Below are 19,132 nucleotides of genomic sequence, written 5' to 3'. Positions count from 1 at the left end.
GGGCTACATAGAAAAACCCTATCTCTAAAAATAATAAAGAAAGAAAGGAAGAAAGAAAGAGGGAGAGAGAGAGAGAAAATAGAAATAAGAAAAAACCGAAATCAATAAAAATACAACTTAGTTTGCATATGACTCCTTTTCCTGTATTTTCTTAAATTTTGTCTCAAAATACTGTCTTTTTAAAAAATAATAATTAGAGAATGACTGGCCACTGTTTTGAGTTGGCACTGGTGCTTTTAGAGTGTGACACTGTTGTGTAGACATCCATCACACGTGTGATACCATAGAAGGGATGTTTAGAGGTGGGAAAAGATGACTGTTCTTTCTTTTTTCCCACCACCAAAATCCAGATACTTAATTTAAAATTCTGTTAGGACTGCATCTTTGCACTTTCTGTTACCGTAAAAACAGGTGTGGTAGAGAGAAACAGGAAACAGAAACATCAAGACTCGGAGTGGAGCTAAGTTACTAGAAAGAATCTCTCTCTCTGCCCTCTTCTCTCTTCTCTGAGGCAAGGTCTTATACGCTGAATCTGTCCTCAATGAATTGCTAAAGGTGACCTTGAATTTGTGCTCTTCCTATCTCTAACAGCAGCGTGCTAGGAGTTTGTTTTGTTTTTTGAAACAGGTCTTATTTACAAAGCCCAGACTGACCTGGAACTCATTCTACAGCTGAGTCTCACACTCACCTGATCCTCCTTCTGTACTTACCTCCCAGTTGCTGGCAGTACATATCTTCATCTCTGTTGTTCTGCAGCCTGACTTCATGTGCTGGGGGAGAGACAGCTCCGTGGTTAAGAGCACCCACCGGCTGTTCTTCCAAAGGACCTGGGTTCCATTCCCAGCACCCACATACCCTTCACAACTGCCTGTAACTCCAGCTCCAGGGGATATGACACATTCTTCTGACCTCAGTGGGTCCCTCCTGCACACACATGCACTCACCCATACCCACACATCAAAACACACACACACACACACACACACACACAAATCTTTTAGAAATGTGCCCTAGAGGGTATGGTGGTACACAAATCTTTTAGAAATGTGCCCTAGAGGGTATGGTGGTACATACCTTTAATCCCAGCATTCTGGGAGGCAGAGGCAGGCAGATTTCTGAGAGTTTTAGGCCAACCTGATCTATAAAGCCAGTTTCAGAATAGCCAGAGCTATTACACAGAAAAACTCTGCATCAAACAAAACAAAACAACAGAGAGAAAGGAAAGAAGGAAGGGAGGGAGAAAGGGAGGGAGGAAGGAAAGAAGGAAGGAACAAATGAATGAAAGAACGAATGAATTGGCTCTAGAAGCCCCAGCCTTGAGGGACAGAAAAGGAAAACATCTGTATTTTGGAGGTCACTTTGCAATCCTGACCATTCTTTTATTTAGTGTGTCACTATACGTACTTTCCAAAGAATTTTGCTCTCAGGGGTGAGGATACCTTTGTGTTCGAGGTGGGTTTCATGAACTGACTGTACTCAGTCGTCTTTCTGGCCACTATAATCTGGTCCACAGTCACCAGCTGCTGCACCAGCTCAGCTACTGCTTGTATCCCTTGGGCTTTGGTCTTCAGTATGTCCCATATACCTTCAAGAGTCACATTTACTAAACCGTCTGCTCCCACTCCAATGAAGAAGTTCCCAGCTTGGTGAAATGCACTCATTTCTGCCATCACGCTTTGGGCAGCTAAGCCTGCATTCTCTGCCAGGGTTTTAGGCAGAGAACTCAGGGCTTGAGCAAATGCTTGGAAGGCCAGACCGCTGGGGCCAGCCATTCGGCTTCCTTTGTCTTCCAGCATTTTTGCCAGAGCCATCTCTGTGGCACCGCCTCCTGGCAGTAGTCTGGGATCTTGACACAGCTGAGAAAATGCATCAATGCCGTAGTAGACAGCCTGCTCTGCACCCCGAAGTCCGTGGATGGTGGGTCCCCTAAGGACCACTGAGAGAAAAGGTGCAATCTCATGTTCCCACTCAAACATTATCATTGCATTATCACCAAACTCCTTCCTGTAAACCTTGTGGCACTTCCCAGACTCCAGGGGAGGAAGGAGACGACCGAGGAGAGGAGTACCCAGTTTCTCACTCAGGTAGACAATCTCCTTTCGGGACTTGGCTTGAATCACCATGATGCCACAGTAGTCGGCCTGCTCCACCGACTTCTCATTAACTTCTCCCAAGACCACTACCACGTTAATGTCCATAACGGCCAGTTGGGTTATTTCCTTTTCCACTCGTTCAGCTTGTCTCCGAAATCTTAGCAGTTCATCCGGGTTGGAGAGACGCGGTGCGGCCTTTGCAAATAGATTTGTAGGACCAAAGGAACAATCGAACAGGGCCACTGTGGCATCATTCAGCACCTCAGTCTTTCGTCCACAGACCTTCCCGGCTATTGCTATTCCAGGAAAAATTCGGGAGTCAGTCAGCGTCCCACCCTGAAGTACGCACACGACAATACTCTCAGGCTTGAAGCTGCCATTTGGCTCCCTGCTAACCCAACACACTTGAGCTACAAGTTTGGTTAAATAATCTGCGTTGGACAGAGTGTGGGTATTCATCACAGAATAGAGAGCCCAGGAAGGGTCTTCCAAAGGCCCTAGAGAGCGGATGGCCAGGGAAGGCAGAGCGTCCAGGACTTCTGCTGTGGCCGTGGCAAAGGCCTCCCGGAGCTGGGTTGGAGTTAGGCCAGCCCACAGAAGGTAATGGGCTTGCTCCAGCAAGGCTTCTGTCAGGAGAACAACAAAGGCCGTGCCATCCCCAGCGTTCTCTGCCTGGGTTTGGGCTAATTCTTGAACAAACTGGGCAGCTGGGTGCTCGAGCTCCAGAGCCTTGAGGATGGCTGCAGCATGACCTGTACAAACTGTTTCTCCCTTGGCAGTCACCAGAAACTTCTGCCGGCCATAGGGGCCATAACAAGACCGGATGATACTGGCTAGGGTCTGAGCTGCAGCTGTGGCCCTCAGTATGTATGACGGCTCTTCTTCTTGAGATTCGGAGTTTTTCTCCAGGCCTGGCTTCATCAGTCGCTGGGGCAGTTCTAGGTCTGCTTGGACTCTGGTTTGAGTGGCCCGGGAAGATGGGGAGACCTCCATGGGTTAGACTAACCGTTAGAAGCACTCTAGAAATGGCAGTAGGCACACCCTTGGCATCTCTCTTTGACGCTGCTCCAGAAACCAAATTCACATCACCTGCTACATGCAGAAGCCAACCAGAAGTGGACTTCCACTTTGTGCCCAAGGATGAGGTTCAGAGAGCTCAGTTCCGGACCCATCTCCAAAACTGAGTCTGAACAAACAAGGTCCCTGGGAGCTCTGACCCACATGGGCTAAACTGCCCCTCTGATGAAGTCACAAAGTAGCAAATGGAACCATAGATAGGGAATGAAGTCACAGAGGAACAGTAAGCATGAGAAGACCCTGATGGAACAAACACCAACAAGCCAAAATACCTTTGCTATTGAAAATTCAGAAACATTTCTAAAGTTTCTAAAGAAGACTATCTTTGCTGTTTTGAGGGAACTAAGGTTGGGGGTGTTCTACATAGCACCAAAACAAAAACAGAACTAACCTGCCGGAGGTATCACCATGCTCAAACTCAAATTGTACTATAGAGCTGTAGTACTAAAAATGCCACAGTGTTTGGTGTTTTGGGTGATATATTGGGTGGTGGTGGCACTTGCCTTTAATCCCAGGACTAGGGAGGCAGAGGCTGGCAGATTTCTGTGAGTTCAAAGACAGCCTGATCTATAGCCAGGGCTGTCACACAGAGAAATCCTGTCTGGAAAAAAACAAAAACAAAGAAAACCCAGAACTAACAATAAAACATGACATAATTGGTTGTCTGGTTTATCCTTGTGATCCCAGTACTTGGAGACTGTGGGACCATCACAAATTCCATGCCAGCCTGGGCTACAGACTGGGAATGTCTCAAAAGGCAAAGAAAACAGAAAGGCCAACAACAAAATACCCCCCAAACACAAATCAAGCCTGACAGATCTAAATTCAGTCCCCAGAGGCAGGGACAAGATCATTGCTACAAGTCTGAGGCCAGTCTGATAGCTACCTAGGGAGTTCTAGGCCAGCCAGAGCTGACAGTGAGACTCTGTCTCCACCAACAAAACAAAAACAAACATACAAACAAACAAAAGTCATTGAAGAATGAAGTGTGGTGGTACACACCTGTATTCCCTGCACTTGGGGGGAGGAGGCAGGAAGTTTGCCTTAAGTTGGAGTCCACCTCGGGCTACACAGCAAGACTCTATCTTACAAAACAAAACACAAAGCACAGCAGTCAGTGCTCTTACTGAAGACCCTGACTCCAACCCCAGCCTCCACACTGGACAGCTTACAGCTACTGATATCTCAAGCTCCAGAGGATACAACATCTTGGGCCACTGTAAGTACCTGTGCTCATTTGCATATACCTAAACCTCAAAACTCATAATTAAAAAAAAAAAACTTTTAGAAAAAGCTGAGATGGTGGCCCACACCTTTTAAAAAACTTTTTATTTCTTTATTTTTTTTATTTAAAAAATTTTTACATTTTTTTTAAAATTTTTTTCGAGATAGAGTTTCTCTGTATAGTCCTGGCTGTCCTGGAACTCACTCTGTAGACCAGGCTGGCCTCAAACTCAGAAATCCGCCTGCCTCTGCCTCCCAAGTGCTGGGATTAAAGGTGTGGGCCACCACCGCCCGGCTTTACTTTATTTTTTTAAGACAGGGTTTCTCTGGATAATCCTGGCTAGCTGTCCTGAGATTTAGTCTGTAGACCAGACTAGCCTCAAAGTCACAGAGATCCACCTGCCTGTGCCTACTGAGTGTTGGGATTAAAGGTGAGTGCCACCACTGCCACCACATAAAAAACACAAAGAAATTCATGAAATGTGAATTTCACATCAGACATTCCCAGTCCCACTCATCTCCCTGTCCCTTCATATTCATCTTCAGCCCTTTGCTACCTGCTCTCCTGAAAACAAACAAACAAACAAACAAACTCTCATGGAAGTTGTAGTGTGTTGTGGTCTGTCACACAGTATACCCATTGTTGAAGTAACTATTTTAAAAAGCGGCCACTGGTTATGCCGAATAAGCTGCAGCAATAGGACAACAAAAGCTGCTGGAAATAAAGACATGAAGCCTCCCTCTGGCCCCTTCTGGCCTTTACCCCCTCTGGATTTGGTAGAGTAATGATGTCTATGAGGTAATCTAGCAGATGCTTCTTGAATATCCACTGTGATCAGTACCAGGCGAAGCACATAGGCAAGAGTTGAAAACTCACAGATTTATAGGGAATGAACCCAGCCTTTGATAGGTGAGAGATAGCCCCTGGTGGGACGACGAATAAGTCCACTGAGGTTGAAGGAATGTCACAACAATGTCATACATTTTCTGGCAGTTGTCCCTGAGAGAAACAGAACTTGGAAACCACAGCAGCACAGATTGTGATAGGATGGTGGTCATAGTTTTAATATTTTCACCAAAGAGCTGTTGCAAGAAAAGAGGAAAATACCAGAGTGTATGTAAATTCAATGGGCAAAGTCTTACACTGCTCTTCTAGGACCTGACTTTGGTTTTCAGAACCCACATCTGGTATCTGGCAGTGAATGACTTCCTCTAAGTCACACACACACACACACACACACACACACACACAAATACAGAGAATTTTTAACATAATAAATAAAGTAAAATAAAAATAAGCCTGGCTTGGTGGGTCAAGCTTGTAATCCCAGGAACTCAGAAAGATGATGCAGGAAGATTGCAAATTTAGGGACAGCCTGGGCTATCTTTATCATCTATCTATCTATCTATCTATCTATCTATCTATCTATCTATCTATCTATCATCTATCTATCCATCCATCTATCTATCATCTATAGACAGGTTCTCTCCTCCTCCTCCTCCTCCTCCTCCTCCTCCTCCTCCTCCTCCTCCTCTTCTTCTTCTTCTTCTTCTTCTTCTTTTGTTTTTGTTTCGAGACAGGGTTTCTCAGTGTAGCCCTGGCTGTCCTGGAACTCACTCTGTAGACCAGGCTGGCCTTGAACTCAGAGATCTGCCTGCCTCTGCCTCCCGAGTGCTGGGAGTAAAGGCATGTGCCACCACTGCCTGGGTCGACAGGTTCTCATTAGATACTCATGGTTGGACTGGAACTGGCTGGCTGTGGATTCACAGGGATGTGGCAGCTGCTGCCTCTGGAGTGCTGGGCTGTATTTCAATTCCCATCTTAAACAACAAAAGAAATGGCACCTATGCAATGAAGAGAAACGTGCACAGTGCAGAGGGGGTAAAGTTCGCCAGGAATCCCAGCCCAGAGGAAGCCATCATTTACTACTGTCTCTTTAAGGCAGGGTCTCTCATATGGCTCAGGTTGGCCTTATGCTGGTTCTGTTTTTTTGTTGTTTGGTTGGTTTGGTTTGGTTTGGTTTGCGACAGAGTCTCTTTAAATAGTCTTGGCTGTTCTGAAACTCACAATGTAGACCAAGCTGGCATCAACCTCACAAAGGTCCACCTATGTCAACCTCCCGAGTACTGAGACTGAAGGTGTGTGCCACTGTACCTGTCTCATGCTGTTTATTTTTTATTGCCAACTTGATACAGTGAGATGCCAATGAAGAATTGCCTAGATCAGATTTTTCTGTTTCAGTGTCTGTGAGGTATCATCTTTACTGATGTTTGATGGAGGGGCAGGCAAAGCCCACTATGGGCAACACCATCCCTAGACTGGTGGGCATGGGTTATATTAGAGTGAGCCAGTAAGTGGCTTCCTCTATAGAGTGTGCTTGAGTTTCTGCTCTGACTTCCCTCAGTGATGAAGTATGACCTGGAAGTATAAGTCAAATAAACCCTTCCCTCCCCTAAGTTGCTTTTGGATAGTATTTTTATCACAGCAACAAAAAAAGCAAACTAGAACAGCCTGGAACTCGTGATTCTCCTGCATCCATCAGCAAGTGCTGGAATTATAGTCTGTCATCACACCCCACCACACTTGGCTTGTTTGTTTTTGTGGGGTTTTTTCCTTATATTTATATTTTTATTTTTATATTTTTATGTCTATGTGTGTATGAAGACCAGAGGACAACTAGTGAGAGCTGGTTTTCTTCTTTATCCATTTGGTTACAGGGATGGAACTCATTAGGCCTAGCAGCAACCACCTTACCCACTGAACCATCTTGCCTGATTGTTTTAAGATAAAGTCTCAAACTGCAGCCAGCGAAGATCTTTACTTCCTTCCTTCTCCCAGGTACTGAGATCACAGGTAAAGACTATTATGCCTGGCTTATGGCCTGCTGGTGTTAAATCCACGGCTTCATGAACATCAAGCAAGCACAGTATCTCCTGACCTATGACCCCAAATCACTATCTACTTCTTCATGAACATTGCTACTTTATGCATGAATATGAATTATTCATTTATGAATTATTATATGCATGAATAATGATAGTCACATTTTAAAAATGTGTTTTTAAAATGGGATATACATATATATATGTATATACATACATACACACATACACACATACACACACACATACACACACACACACACACACACACACATATATATATACATATATATATATATATATATGTATATATATATGTATATTTGACTTTTCTATTTTTGTAATCGTTTTCCTGCCAGTGTTTTCATGGCTTCAGAATGCTTCTAAGGAGATACTATCTGAAGGCTGGACAACTTTCTTGTTTCTCTGTAACAGGGGAGATTTTTAACATAGTTTTCCATTATTATAAATCATGCAGTTGAGTTTCTTCAATTTGGGGAAATCACAGGATTCAGCATATCTCCAGTCAAATGGATGAGCGTCATTCTGGAAAACCAATTTTAGATCATGGTATTTCCTCAGCCAGGTAAGAATGAGAACTTTGAAAACAATATGTATTATATATATATATATATATATATATATATATATATAATGTTTTTATATATAAATATACATTATATAATGTACAACATGTTATATATTAACTATATTTAAACTAAATACATTAAACTATATAATTACACACTATAATATATAAATTTAATATATTAAACAATATACATCTTACATTTATTTGTTTTATGTGTGAGGAGGCACACAGACATGGTGTGTGTGAAGGTCAGAAGACAACTTGGGGAAATTGGGAGTTTGTCCTATCCTTCTAGTGTGTGGGCTTTGGAGAGAACTCAAGTCACCAGGCTTGAATCATCCTTACCTACAACCGAGCCATCTTGCTGGCCCATGGGCAACTGTTTTGATATCCTTTCTCTCTCTAAAGATATATGTTTGTTCTTTTTAAAGTTATGTGTATGTGTATACAGGCATTTCTGTAGGTCAACAGTGTCAGAGGCTCTGGAGCTGAGTTACAGGCAGTTGCAAGCTGCCTGATGTGAGTGCTGGGAATTGAACTCAGGTCCTCTGGAAAAGCAGTACGTGCTCTTAACCACTGAGCCACCTCTCCAGCCCCATCTTCCCTGCCCCTCTCTCTCTTTAATAATCAAATAAACAAGCAAACCAACCAACCAACCTGCTTGGAGCTGGACAGATGGTTCAACAGTTAATGATACTTGTTGACCTCAGAGAGGGCTGGCTGAGTTCCCAGCACCCACATGGTGGCTCACAACTCTCTCCGACTCTAGTTCCAGGAGCTTCTATGTTGTTTTCTGGTCTCCAAGAGCACCAGGCATACAAGTGATTCGTAGACATATGGGTAGGCCAAACACCCAAAACATAAAACTTAAATTGTTTCCTTCTCCCTTCTCTCTTTCTCTAAATTTTGACAGTCTCATATAACTTGGGCCTCCAATTTGTTAAGTAGTCGAAAATAACCTTGAACTTCTAATCTCTTGTCTCCAACTCCAAAGTGCTGGGTTGTAGGTGTGTGCATGTATGCTCAGTGTTTGATCTTGAAACTCACCTAGATCCACTTGCTTCTTCTTCCCTACTGTGTAACTAAAGGTGTGTACCGCCATGCCTGCCTTTTTTTTTCTTTTTAAACAAGTGCTCTTTACTGGTCTCATATTTGCTGTGTAGCCCAGGCTGGCCTCATACTCCCTGTGTAGTCCAGGCTGGCCTAGAGATCAAAATTCCTCTGCCTCAGCCTCATAAGATCTGGAATTACAGGTGTGTGACCTCATGATTTTGGAGAGTCTACTAGCAACAGGCTTCTGAAAGTTTGTGACACCAGGTACACAGCCTCCTGAATGTTACTGAGGCAATAATGAATTGCCTGTCAGGTTCGGTCACAAGTCCCTTGACCCACTGAGTCATTCTACTCTCTTCAGACCCCAGCTTCTTTTTTTGTTTTGTTTTTGTTTTTTTGTTTTTGTTTTTCGAGACCAGGTTTCTCTTTATAGCCCAAGCTGTCCTGGAACGAACTCTGTAGACCAGGCTGGCCTCGAACTCAGAAATCCGCCTGCCTCTGCCTCCCAAGTACTGGGATTAAAGGTGTATGCCACCACTGCCTGGCCAGACCCCAGCTTCTTAAAACTGTGGATTATGTCCTCTGCATGGGATCAAATAACTGAACATTGGTTCAGCAGAAAGAGCACTGGCTGCTCTTCTAGAAGACCTGAGTTTATTTCCCAGCATCTACACGGCGGCTCACAACCTTGTCACAGGATCCCTCCTCTGACCTCCTTAGGTACCCACACAGAGCACATACAAGCATGTAGGCCAAATAAGCAGACGCATAAAATAAATTAAATCTTATATAAGAACCAAGATTAGTTCTGTCTGATTTAGTTTTTATTTTTTTAAATCAGGGCCAGGAATGTTGGCATATGACTTTAATTCCAGCACTCAGGAGGCAGAGGCAGTAGGCTCTTTGTGAGCTGGAGGCCCAGCAAGTTGCAGGACAGTCAGGACTACATCGAGAGACCCTGTCTCAAAAAACAAAAGCAGGCAAGCAAACAAACACCAAAGATTTGGGGGTGGAGAGATGTCTTAGCAGTCAAAAGCACTGGCTGCTCTTCCAGAAAGCTTGGGTTCAGTTTTCAGCACCTGCATAGCAGCTCACAGACATTTGTAAGTCTAATTGCAGAGGATCTGATCCACTCTTTTGGCTTTTGCAGGCAAAATTCCCACATTCATAACTTTTTTCTTCAAAACAGTGTTTTTCTGTGTAGCTTTTGTTGTCCTGGAACTCACTCTGTAGACTAGGCTGGTCTTGAACTTAGAGAGATCTCCCTGCCTCTACCTCCTGAGTACTGGATTAAAGGAGTATACCACCAACGCCCAGCACATTTTTTTTTTAATTAAAAAAGGAATATTAAAAAATATTAAAGGGGGCTGGAGAGATGGCTCAGCGGTTAAGAGCACTGACTGCTCTTCCAGAGGTCCTGAGTTCAAATCCCAGCAACCACATGGTGGCTCACAACCATCCGTAATGAGATTGGATGCCCTCTTCTGGTGTGTCTGAAGACAGCTACAGTGTACTCACCAATAAAATAAATAAATAAATAAATAAATTAAAAAAAAAAAAAATGTTTTTAAAAAAAAATTTTTTTATTTAAAAAAAAAAAAATATTAAAGGATAGTGAATCCAAGGTATTTTATTTCTTTTAAAATATTTCATTTGTATTTATGTATTTGTGGATGTATGTATGTATATACACAAGTATGCCAAAAGAGGTCCAAAAAGGGTTTTGGATCCCCTAAAATTGGAGTTTCAAGTAGTTGTGAGTTGCCTGATATGGGGACTGGAAACTGAACTCTGGTCATCTGAAAGTATTCTTAACTGATGAGCCATCCCTCTAGCCCCAAGTCATTTTTGACAGTTCCATAGTATGTTATAAATTGCGGCGTTTTTACTCTACAGGTTTCTCTGCTCTTGTAGGAAAAAAAATGGTTTAATTACAGAAAACAAAGAGTTTAACTAAACTGTTTTCCTACCTTCCTTACCAGCATGTAAGTTATCAACTTGTATATCATGGTATTACACTATTAGAATATTTGACTTTAAAAAAAATTACACTGGGCAGTGGTGGCACACGCCTTTAATCCCAGCACTTGGGGAGGCAGAGGCAGGTGGATTTCTGAGTTCAAGGCTAGCCTGGTATACAGAGTGAGTTCCAGGACAGCCAGAGCTACACAGAGAAACCCTGTCTTGAAAGACCAAAAAAAAAAAAAAAATGCAATTTAAGATAGTAGTCTTGGGAGTGGCACAGGTTTATAATCCCAGCACTGGCAACATAGAAGCAAGAGGATCGAGAGTTCAAGGCCATCCTTGGTTACAACATAGCTTCAAGTTTCAAGCTCGAGACAATGAAACATCTGCTTCAAAAACCAACTAAAGGAGGCTAAAGGTGGCAGAGGCAGACAGATCTCTATGAGTTCAGGGATAGTCTGGTCTATACCATGAGTTCCAGGCCAGCCAGAGATACACACTTTCTTGGGCAAAAAGGGCTGAGAGTAGACAAAGGCCAGGACACCTTGCTCTATACCCATCCGGAGCAGAACAGGACCATCCTCCTGGAGACACAAGGTGAAGGGTGAGCATTGTCTTTTTTTTTTTTTTTTTGGCTTTTTCGATACAGGGTTTCTCTGTGTAGCCCTGGCTGTCCTGGAACTCACTCTGTAGACCAGGCTAGCCTCGAACTCTTGAACTCAGAAATCCGCCTGCCTCTGCCTCCCAAGTGCTGGGATTAAAGGTGAGCATTGTCTTAAGTGGCAGCAGAAGAGATAAATGGGATTGGTCAGGTGAAAGGGAAAGGGCCACAGGGTGACATGGAGAGCCAGAACCACTTCACCTGACTGGAACTAAAAGCCATTGACCAAGTAGGGAGGGTGACAAAGCTCGCCTAACAGTGGAAAGCAGAGGGGCTGTCTGGGGTGCACTGTACCAGGCCAGGGAAGGCAGAGGGGCTGTCTGGGGTGCACCGTACCAGGCCAAGGAAGGCAGAGGGGCTGTCTGGGGTGCACTGTACCAGGCCAGTGAAGGCAGAGGGGCTGTCTGGGGTGCACTGTATGTACCAGGCCAGTGAAGGCAGAGGGGCTGTCTGGGGTACACTGTACCAGGCCAGGGAAGGCAGAGGGGCTGTCTGGGGTGCACTGTACCAGGCCAAGGAATCCAAACACTAACCTAAGTGACTATGAGTTCTTCTGTCTTCAGAAAACCTAGTTGTTCTTTTTTTTTTTTTTTTTTTTTGGTTTTTCGAGACAGGGTTTCTCTGTGTAGCCCTGGCTGTCCTGGAACTCACTCTGTAGACCAGGCTGGCCTCGAACTCAGAAATCCACCTGCCTCTGCCTCCCAAGTGCTGGGATTAAAGGCGTGCGCCACCACCGCCCAGCTAAAAGGGATCTTTATTTTTAAAGTGTTAATTATTTCATACCTTTTTAGTTGTTGTTTTCATAAGATTTAATTTTTATTATTTTAAATTATGTGTTAGCTAGGCAGTGGTGTGCGTACTTTTAATCCCAGCACTCAGGAGGATCTCTGAATTTGACGGCAGCCTGGTCTACAGAGTGTGTTCCAAAACAGCCAGGGCTATGCAGAAAAGCTCTGGGAAAAACAAAACAATTTTTTTTTTAAAAAAATGTGTGAACTGCGCGTATGTTTGCAGGTAGGTATGTGCATGTGAGTGCAGATGCCCAGGGAGGTCAAAGGTATCAATACCCTAGAGCTGGATTTAAGAAGGTTTCGATTTGTCTGGCAAGGGTCCTGAGAATCAAATTCAGGTCCCCTGGAAGAGCAGTGAGTGCCCTTAAACTCTTAGCCATCTCTCCAGCCCCTATTTATATCATACACCCTCCCATCTTTCCACCCCACCCCCACGAACAGAGTTTTGTTACAAAGTTCTCTCCTCTGTGAGGCACAGCACAGAAGAGAATGGCAAGACTGATCTTTGTCTTTGATTCCTAAGTCAGTTTCTTAAATCAGGGTCCAATAGACTTTTAAAAACTTATTTGGTGAGGGATATCAAACCCAGTGCCTCACATACTTAAGCAAGCATTCTACCAACTACCTTATATTCTAACTTGTTTTTTGTTTTGTTTTATTTTGTTGTATCTGTCTCTACATAGATCAAAATAACTGTAGAACTGCCGTATCTCAATTTTAATTTGAAGGGGATATTCTTCTGAGAAATAGATTGGATATCAATTTTTTTTTCATGTCAAAAGATGTGGTCCAGGGTGGCAGGCCTGTGGACTAAGCACGTAGGAGGTAGAGGTAGGAAGAGCTGGAGTTTAAGGCCAGTTGATACCTGGCTTTTAGAAAAGCCAGGGATATGTGATACCCTATCTCAAAAAACACAACAATAACAAAGACAGACACCCCTGAAGCTTGTGTATTGATAGTCTGCTAGACACATTCTCTAACTATATACAGTGTATGCGAAGATACGTAAGCGGTCAGTGCAGGCTCTGAACCCAGGGTCTCGATATCCTTAGCCCGCCAGACAGTATGTATTTTGACCTGGTAAGAAGGATGTTGCTTGGTGCGGTATACTGGTGTGGTTCCAAAAGTCATGTCCTGTGGACCTTTTATTTCTTTTGGAAATAACATGCTCTGCAGACCCCCTAGGCACTAAGACGAGGACATAACAAATCATTGAGGGTCTTCAGTCCAACAAGCCTGGTTTCCTGTGAGAAAAGAAGATACAAATACAGCAAGAGGAGAAGATGAAGATTCAGCAGTCTCCAGAGTTTGTAAGAAGATAAACCTAGGAGAGTATGCGGGAGAGGGAGAGGGGATAGGCGAGCATGAGATCTCCTCCTGTGTCAGTCATCTTTTGTTCCTTGAGGACTTCTGACGTCCAGCACTTGCTGGCAGTGTTTCCAGGTTACCCAGTCAGAGCCGTCGGCTGGGATGTCTTCTACTCTTCCATCAAATCTCACATCAAAACTATGTTTATTTTTTATATAATAGATATAAATATTTCATCCATTTTGTATGTTTTCCTATATTTTTTTAATTGCTTACTGATCTTTTCATATTTGTCTTGGTAGGAAAAATGGTTTTGTACACATGATGAAGCAATATAAATTCAAAACTTTTTTTAAAAAATGACTTTTATTTATTTTTATTCTATGTGCATTGATGTTTTGCCTGAATGTATGTCTGTGTGAGGTTACCAGATTCTGGTTGTGAGCTGTCATGTGGGTGCTGGGAATTAAACCTGGGTCCTCTGGAAGAGCAGTCCCTCTTACCCGATGATGAGCCATCTCTCCAGGACCCTAAATTCAAAACTTATAGATAAGGGTTAACTCTATTACTCATCTCTTTAAAAGTTCATATGAAACTGAGTATGTGTTAATCCTAAAGAATATAGGAGAAAGACCAGCCATCCAAATCATCATGACCAAATTAATTAAAACAAGCAATTAACTTTTGTTTGTTTGTTTTTGTTTTTCGAGACAGGGTTTCTCTGTATAGCCCTGGAACTCACTTTGTAGACCAGGCTGGCCTCGAACTCAGAAATCTACCTGCCTCTGCCTCCCAAGTGCTGGGATTAAAGGCGTGCGCCACCATCGCCCGGCAACAAGCAATTAATTAAAGCAAGTCTTTTTATTTGTATACTTGGGCTGCCTCCCCATAAGACAGGGTTCAAGATGTCAGCCCTGGGATGTGAGAAAGACGAGGTCTTACAGTCTATGGGGTTTCAAATGGGGGATCTGGAGGGTAGAATAGATGATGTCACTGGAACAGAACATAAGCATACCAAGTTAGTAAGAATTACCTCCTGGAACAAAGACACGATTGCCAGGTAGGCATAACAACCTTTTTTGTTGTTGTTTTTTTTTTTTTTTGGTTTTTCGAGACAGGGTTTCTCTGTGTAGCTCTGGCTGTCCTGGAACTCACTCTGTAGACCAGGCTGGCCTCAAACTCAGAAATCCACCTGCCTCTGCCTCCCAAGTGCTGGGATTAAAGGCATGCACCACCACCGCCCGGCTCATAACAACCTTTTGAAACAAAGGTAGGGTTGTAAGACGGTTATAATAAGTTTTTGAACAAAGACATAGTTGTCATTTCCTGGAACAAGCAGTACAGAACCATTTGTAGCTAAGGTTATAGGTGAGGCATAGCTCAATTCTTGAGAAACGGAGATTTAATCATAAACAGGGATGAACCTAGTTTGTCTTTACTATAAGATGGCTTTTAAGCCTAAAATGGAGGCAGGTTATTTTACCATGTGGTGATACATATCTTTAATCCCATCTCTGGGAGGTAAAAGCAGGTAGCTTGCTGAATTCCAGGCCAATCTGGTCTACATATCAAGTTCTAGGACAAAAAAGAGCTACATGATAAGACCCTGTGTAGAGCTGGGCGGTGGTGGCACACGCCCTAATCCCAGCACTTGGGAGGCAGAGGCAGGCGGATTTCTGAGTTCAAGGCTGGCCAGGTCTACAGAGTGAGTTCCAGGACAGCTATACAGAGAAACCCGGTCTCAAAAAACCAAAACAAACAAACAAACAAACAAAACCCTGTGTGATGGTTTGTATATGCTCAGTCCAGGGAGTAGCACTCTTAGAAGGTGTGGCCCTGTTGGAGTAGACATGTCACTATGGGTGTGAGCTATAAGACCCTCACTCTAGCTGCCTGGAAGTCAGTATTCTGTTAGTAGCCTTCAGATGAAGATGTAGAACTCTCAGTTTCTGCGCCATGCCTTCCTGGATGCTGTCATGTTCCTGCCTTGAGGATAATGGACTGAGCCTCTGAACCTGTAAGCCAGCCCCAATTCAATATTGTCCTTTATAAGACTTGCCTTGGTCATGGTGTCTGTTCACAGCAGTAAAACCCTAACTAAGACACACACACACACACACCCATGAACAAAAAAGATTATAAATTTTAAAATTTTGTGCATGTAAGTGTTTGACTACTTATATGTCTGTGTACCAAAGGTATGCTTAGTGCCCTCCGAGGCCAAAAGAGAGCATTGGAGCCCATAGGTCTAGAATTAGACAGTTGTGAGCTGCCATGTGGATGGTGGATCACACACTTCATTGCTCTGCAAGAATAGCCAGTGCTCTTAACCACTGAGCAATGTCTCAGGCCCATCCTGCTTTGAAGACGTGTTCTATTTTCTTCTGCTTCTTCCCTTAAGATTTCCAACACATAGGCATATGTGTATACCTTACTGACATCCCTTATGCAAAGTAATACATATAATGTATCTTGGTACGTGTTATGTAAGGGTTCTGCCATTGAACTACATCCCCAGGAAAGTGCAACTTAAACAGTAAGAACATCAATACAAAAAGATATAAGCTCAGTGGTAGACAGTTGCCTAACATGCACAAAGTCCTTGGTCTGATCCTCAGCACTGATTGCAAAGCAAACAAGCCCAGGATAAACAACCCCAAGGAACTTAAGACTTTCAAGGAAAAACAGGGCAGCAGTCACAGTGGACCTGTAGAGAGCCGTATGGATGCTTTCATACTCACTAAAAGCAAAACAAATTGCACTTTACCAAAGACACTCAGTGGCATCTATTCTTCATCAGTTGGAACAATAGATCTGGCTATGAATTTGTATGGAGTCCCTGCTCTCCTAGACTCTTGGAGAATCACTCCTGCTTATTGTTTCCTGAGATGTTGTTTTTTTCCTGTGTTGCCAGTAATGTATTTTCCCCAGTCCTCTAGCACACAAAATATATATGTATATATTTATGTATGATTAAGAGTACTAGCTGTGCCATGAAAGAGTTCACTATTTTAGAAAAACATGGTATAGAAATGAAAGGACCTTCGTAAAGCAGTTCTTTAGAGGCGGCTGATACAGTTATTTCATATCTGCTACATTTTAAAAAATAGTACATATTGTACTAATGCATTGTTAGGACAGGCATGATGGTACATACATGTCGTACGGTTTGAGTTCTGTGAGTTTGAAATCGATCTCAAAAAGAGAAATAGGAAAAAGGAAAAAAAAAGAAAGTATATTCATTAGAATGTAGATTTTTTTTTTTTTTTCTTTTTGAGACAGGGTTTCACTATGTAACCTGGACTGGCCTGAAATTTACAGAGATCTGACTGCCTCTGCCTTGGGATTAGAGGCATGCATTATTATACCTGGCTTAATTGTTCAAACGTTGTCTGGGTACCACTACATCTAGCCTCCCCTCTGGTCTTTCTGATGGTTTATGTTGAGGCCTCAGATCTGCCTGCCTGCACCTACTATGTACTGGGATTAATGGTATGTGTGCCACTGCCTGGCTAAATCTTGTATTTTTAAAATTTATTTAATAAAAATTTTCCTTTTCCCCTAAAATAATATTTATATTTGACACAGCACATATAAAATTAGAAATGACATACCAGAAACAATGTAGAATATTTCATGTTTTCAAAAAATAGGAACTATATTCAATTGTTCAAAGCATCCATATTTTGGAGGGTTATGCTTTTGCTGTTTTTTTCTTCGTAGTCTTGGCTATCCTGGAACTTGCTTTGTAGCTTACCTTTATTAAGGCAGCTTTTTCCTCTTCTGCACATATAAATAAAGCTGAAAAGGTCTCCAGGGATTAAACCCTGAAGGAATTCAAATGCCTCAGTGACTAAATTTCAGCCATTGCAATAAACAAACAAACAAACAAATACAAATAAAATAAACCATGCTTACAGCTGTAATATGGTGCTAGACTATCAAAGTTTGATCCAGATGCGAAGCTCAGTTAAATGGTAATAACCTGGCTATTGGGTGGGTGGCAGGAAAGGTGAACGGGATCTCTAGAAACAAGTGGCTTTATTTTTTCTTTTTTGCCCAGTGTTGAAACTGTTGAGAATGGAAAGAACTGATCGCAAGTGCGCTCGGATTCCAGGCTCGGAGCAGCTCAGTGAGTGACAGGCTACTCTAAGCTTCCACGATGCTCCACAGATCTGTTTTCCCCATCTCTACTATTGCTCAATCCACAGTGCAAAGGAAGCGCGGAGCAGACCCGCGTCCTATCGAATTCTGGCCCCATTTTTAAGAAATCATTTTTTTTAAAAATGGGAAACAGCTTAGCAGTATTTCCATTTTTTATATCTTGAGCACACACAACGTTCACGCTGATGCATCTCTGTCCGTGTAGAGACATTTTCTTCCACTCAACCTGGCAGCAGCCTCCGGGGCTCACAGTGTTTAAAACATGACGTCGAACGGAGACACGACAGCTGGAATTAGGAGCTAAAGCTGTCCTGCCGTGGTTGCGCCGTACCGGGGAAACCTACGTGGGACTCCGCGAGGCCCGGGCCGGCCCACGCCCGTAGGGGGTCGCGGGCGCACGTGCGCGCACCGCACGCGGGTGCACGCTCCGGAGTGTTTACACCGCTCCCCGCCCCGGCCAGGCCGGACCCTGATCCCGGTTACCCGGTCCGCAGCTTAGCGCCTGCCGGAGCCGGAGTTGCAGCCGCCGCCGCGTCACAGCGGGCGGGGGAGGGGCGGTGAGGTCAGCGGCGGCGGCCGGGGAGCGCGGGGGCGCATGCGCGGAGCCAGCCCCGTGAGTGGCAGCAGCGCTCTGGGGGCGGGGGCGGGAGGCGCCTGTGTGTGGGCGAGCCGGCGGCGAGTTTGAGAGGTCTGTGGTGCGGGTCGCCCCGGGGGACCCGGGTGCGGGCCTCGCGCGACGGCCACAGCGGTGTGCGCGTGTTGTTTGTATGGTGAACGCACAGCCGCAAAAACTTCCTCCTTTGCTGCCCCAGGAGAGAAAGCGAGCGTGAGGGAGCGTTCGCGAGAGAGAGAGCGAGCGAGAGGAAACCCAGCGTGAGGGAGCCAAGCTTGATGGAGCCGAAAGCTAGCGTGAGGGAGCGATCCCGAGCGTGAGGGGAGCAGTCGCCGGCGGGAGGAGAGCGGGCAAGCCGTAGGGACCAGTGAGAGCTAGCCGCGAGAGAGAGAGAACCGAGCGCGAGGGGGCTAGCCGTAGGGAACGCCTGCGAGCGAGCGAGCGAGCAGTGCGCGAGGGAGCGATCGCCGGCGCGCGACTGAGAGGCCGGCGCTCGCACCACCCCGGAACCCACCACAACAACTGGAGCAGCTGTCAAAACTTCGCCGCGGCGTGGGCCTGACGGGCTGACGGCGCGGGGGAGGGGTGGCTGTCCCCGCCCCGCCGTCCCCTCCGCCCCCTCCGCCGCCCTTTCTACTCCCGCCGCGGGCGGCCTGGGGGAGGGGCCGGGCGGAGACCCCTGCGGCCGCCCCCGGCCCGCGCCCCTCG

The 19,132-nt window shown here is 44.6% G+C and overlaps 1 protein-coding gene and 1 non-coding gene across 2 annotated transcripts; both read right to left on the bottom strand.

Annotated features, from left to right (window-relative positions):
• Positions 1–1,345: 1,345 nt before the first annotated feature.
• Positions 1,346–3,305, bottom strand: Cct8l2 (chaperonin containing TCP1 subunit 8 like 2). The gene has a single exon (XM_028774605.1). It carries the CDS (start codon positions 3,084–3,086, stop codon positions 1,395–1,397), a length of 1,692 nt encoding a protein of 563 aa, XP_028630438.1. The 5' UTR covers positions 3,087–3,305; the 3' UTR covers positions 1,346–1,394.
• Positions 3,306–7,712: 4,407 nt separating this feature from the next.
• Positions 7,713–7,871, bottom strand: LOC114627124. Its single transcript, XR_003712336.1, has one exon. It is a non-coding gene; the product is annotated as a U1 spliceosomal RNA (small nuclear RNA).
• Between the last annotated feature and the right edge of the window lie 11,261 nt (positions 7,872–19,132).

Source organism: Grammomys surdaster, unplaced genomic scaffold (genome assembly GCF_004785775.1).
Source record: "Grammomys surdaster isolate TR1022 unplaced genomic scaffold, NIH_TR_1.0 242, whole genome shotgun sequence".
Lineage (NCBI taxonomy): Eukaryota > Metazoa > Chordata > Mammalia > Rodentia > Muridae > Grammomys > Grammomys surdaster.
Note: the sequence above shows the minus strand (reverse complement) of the source record. Positions and strands in the feature narration are given on the sequence as shown.

Bases quoted from the DNA above. Each gene is read 5' to 3' on its own strand.
- Cct8l2 (XM_028774605.1), bottom strand. From the start codon at position 3,086: ATGGAGGTCTCCCCATCTTCCCGGGCCACTCAAACCAGAGTCCAAGCA.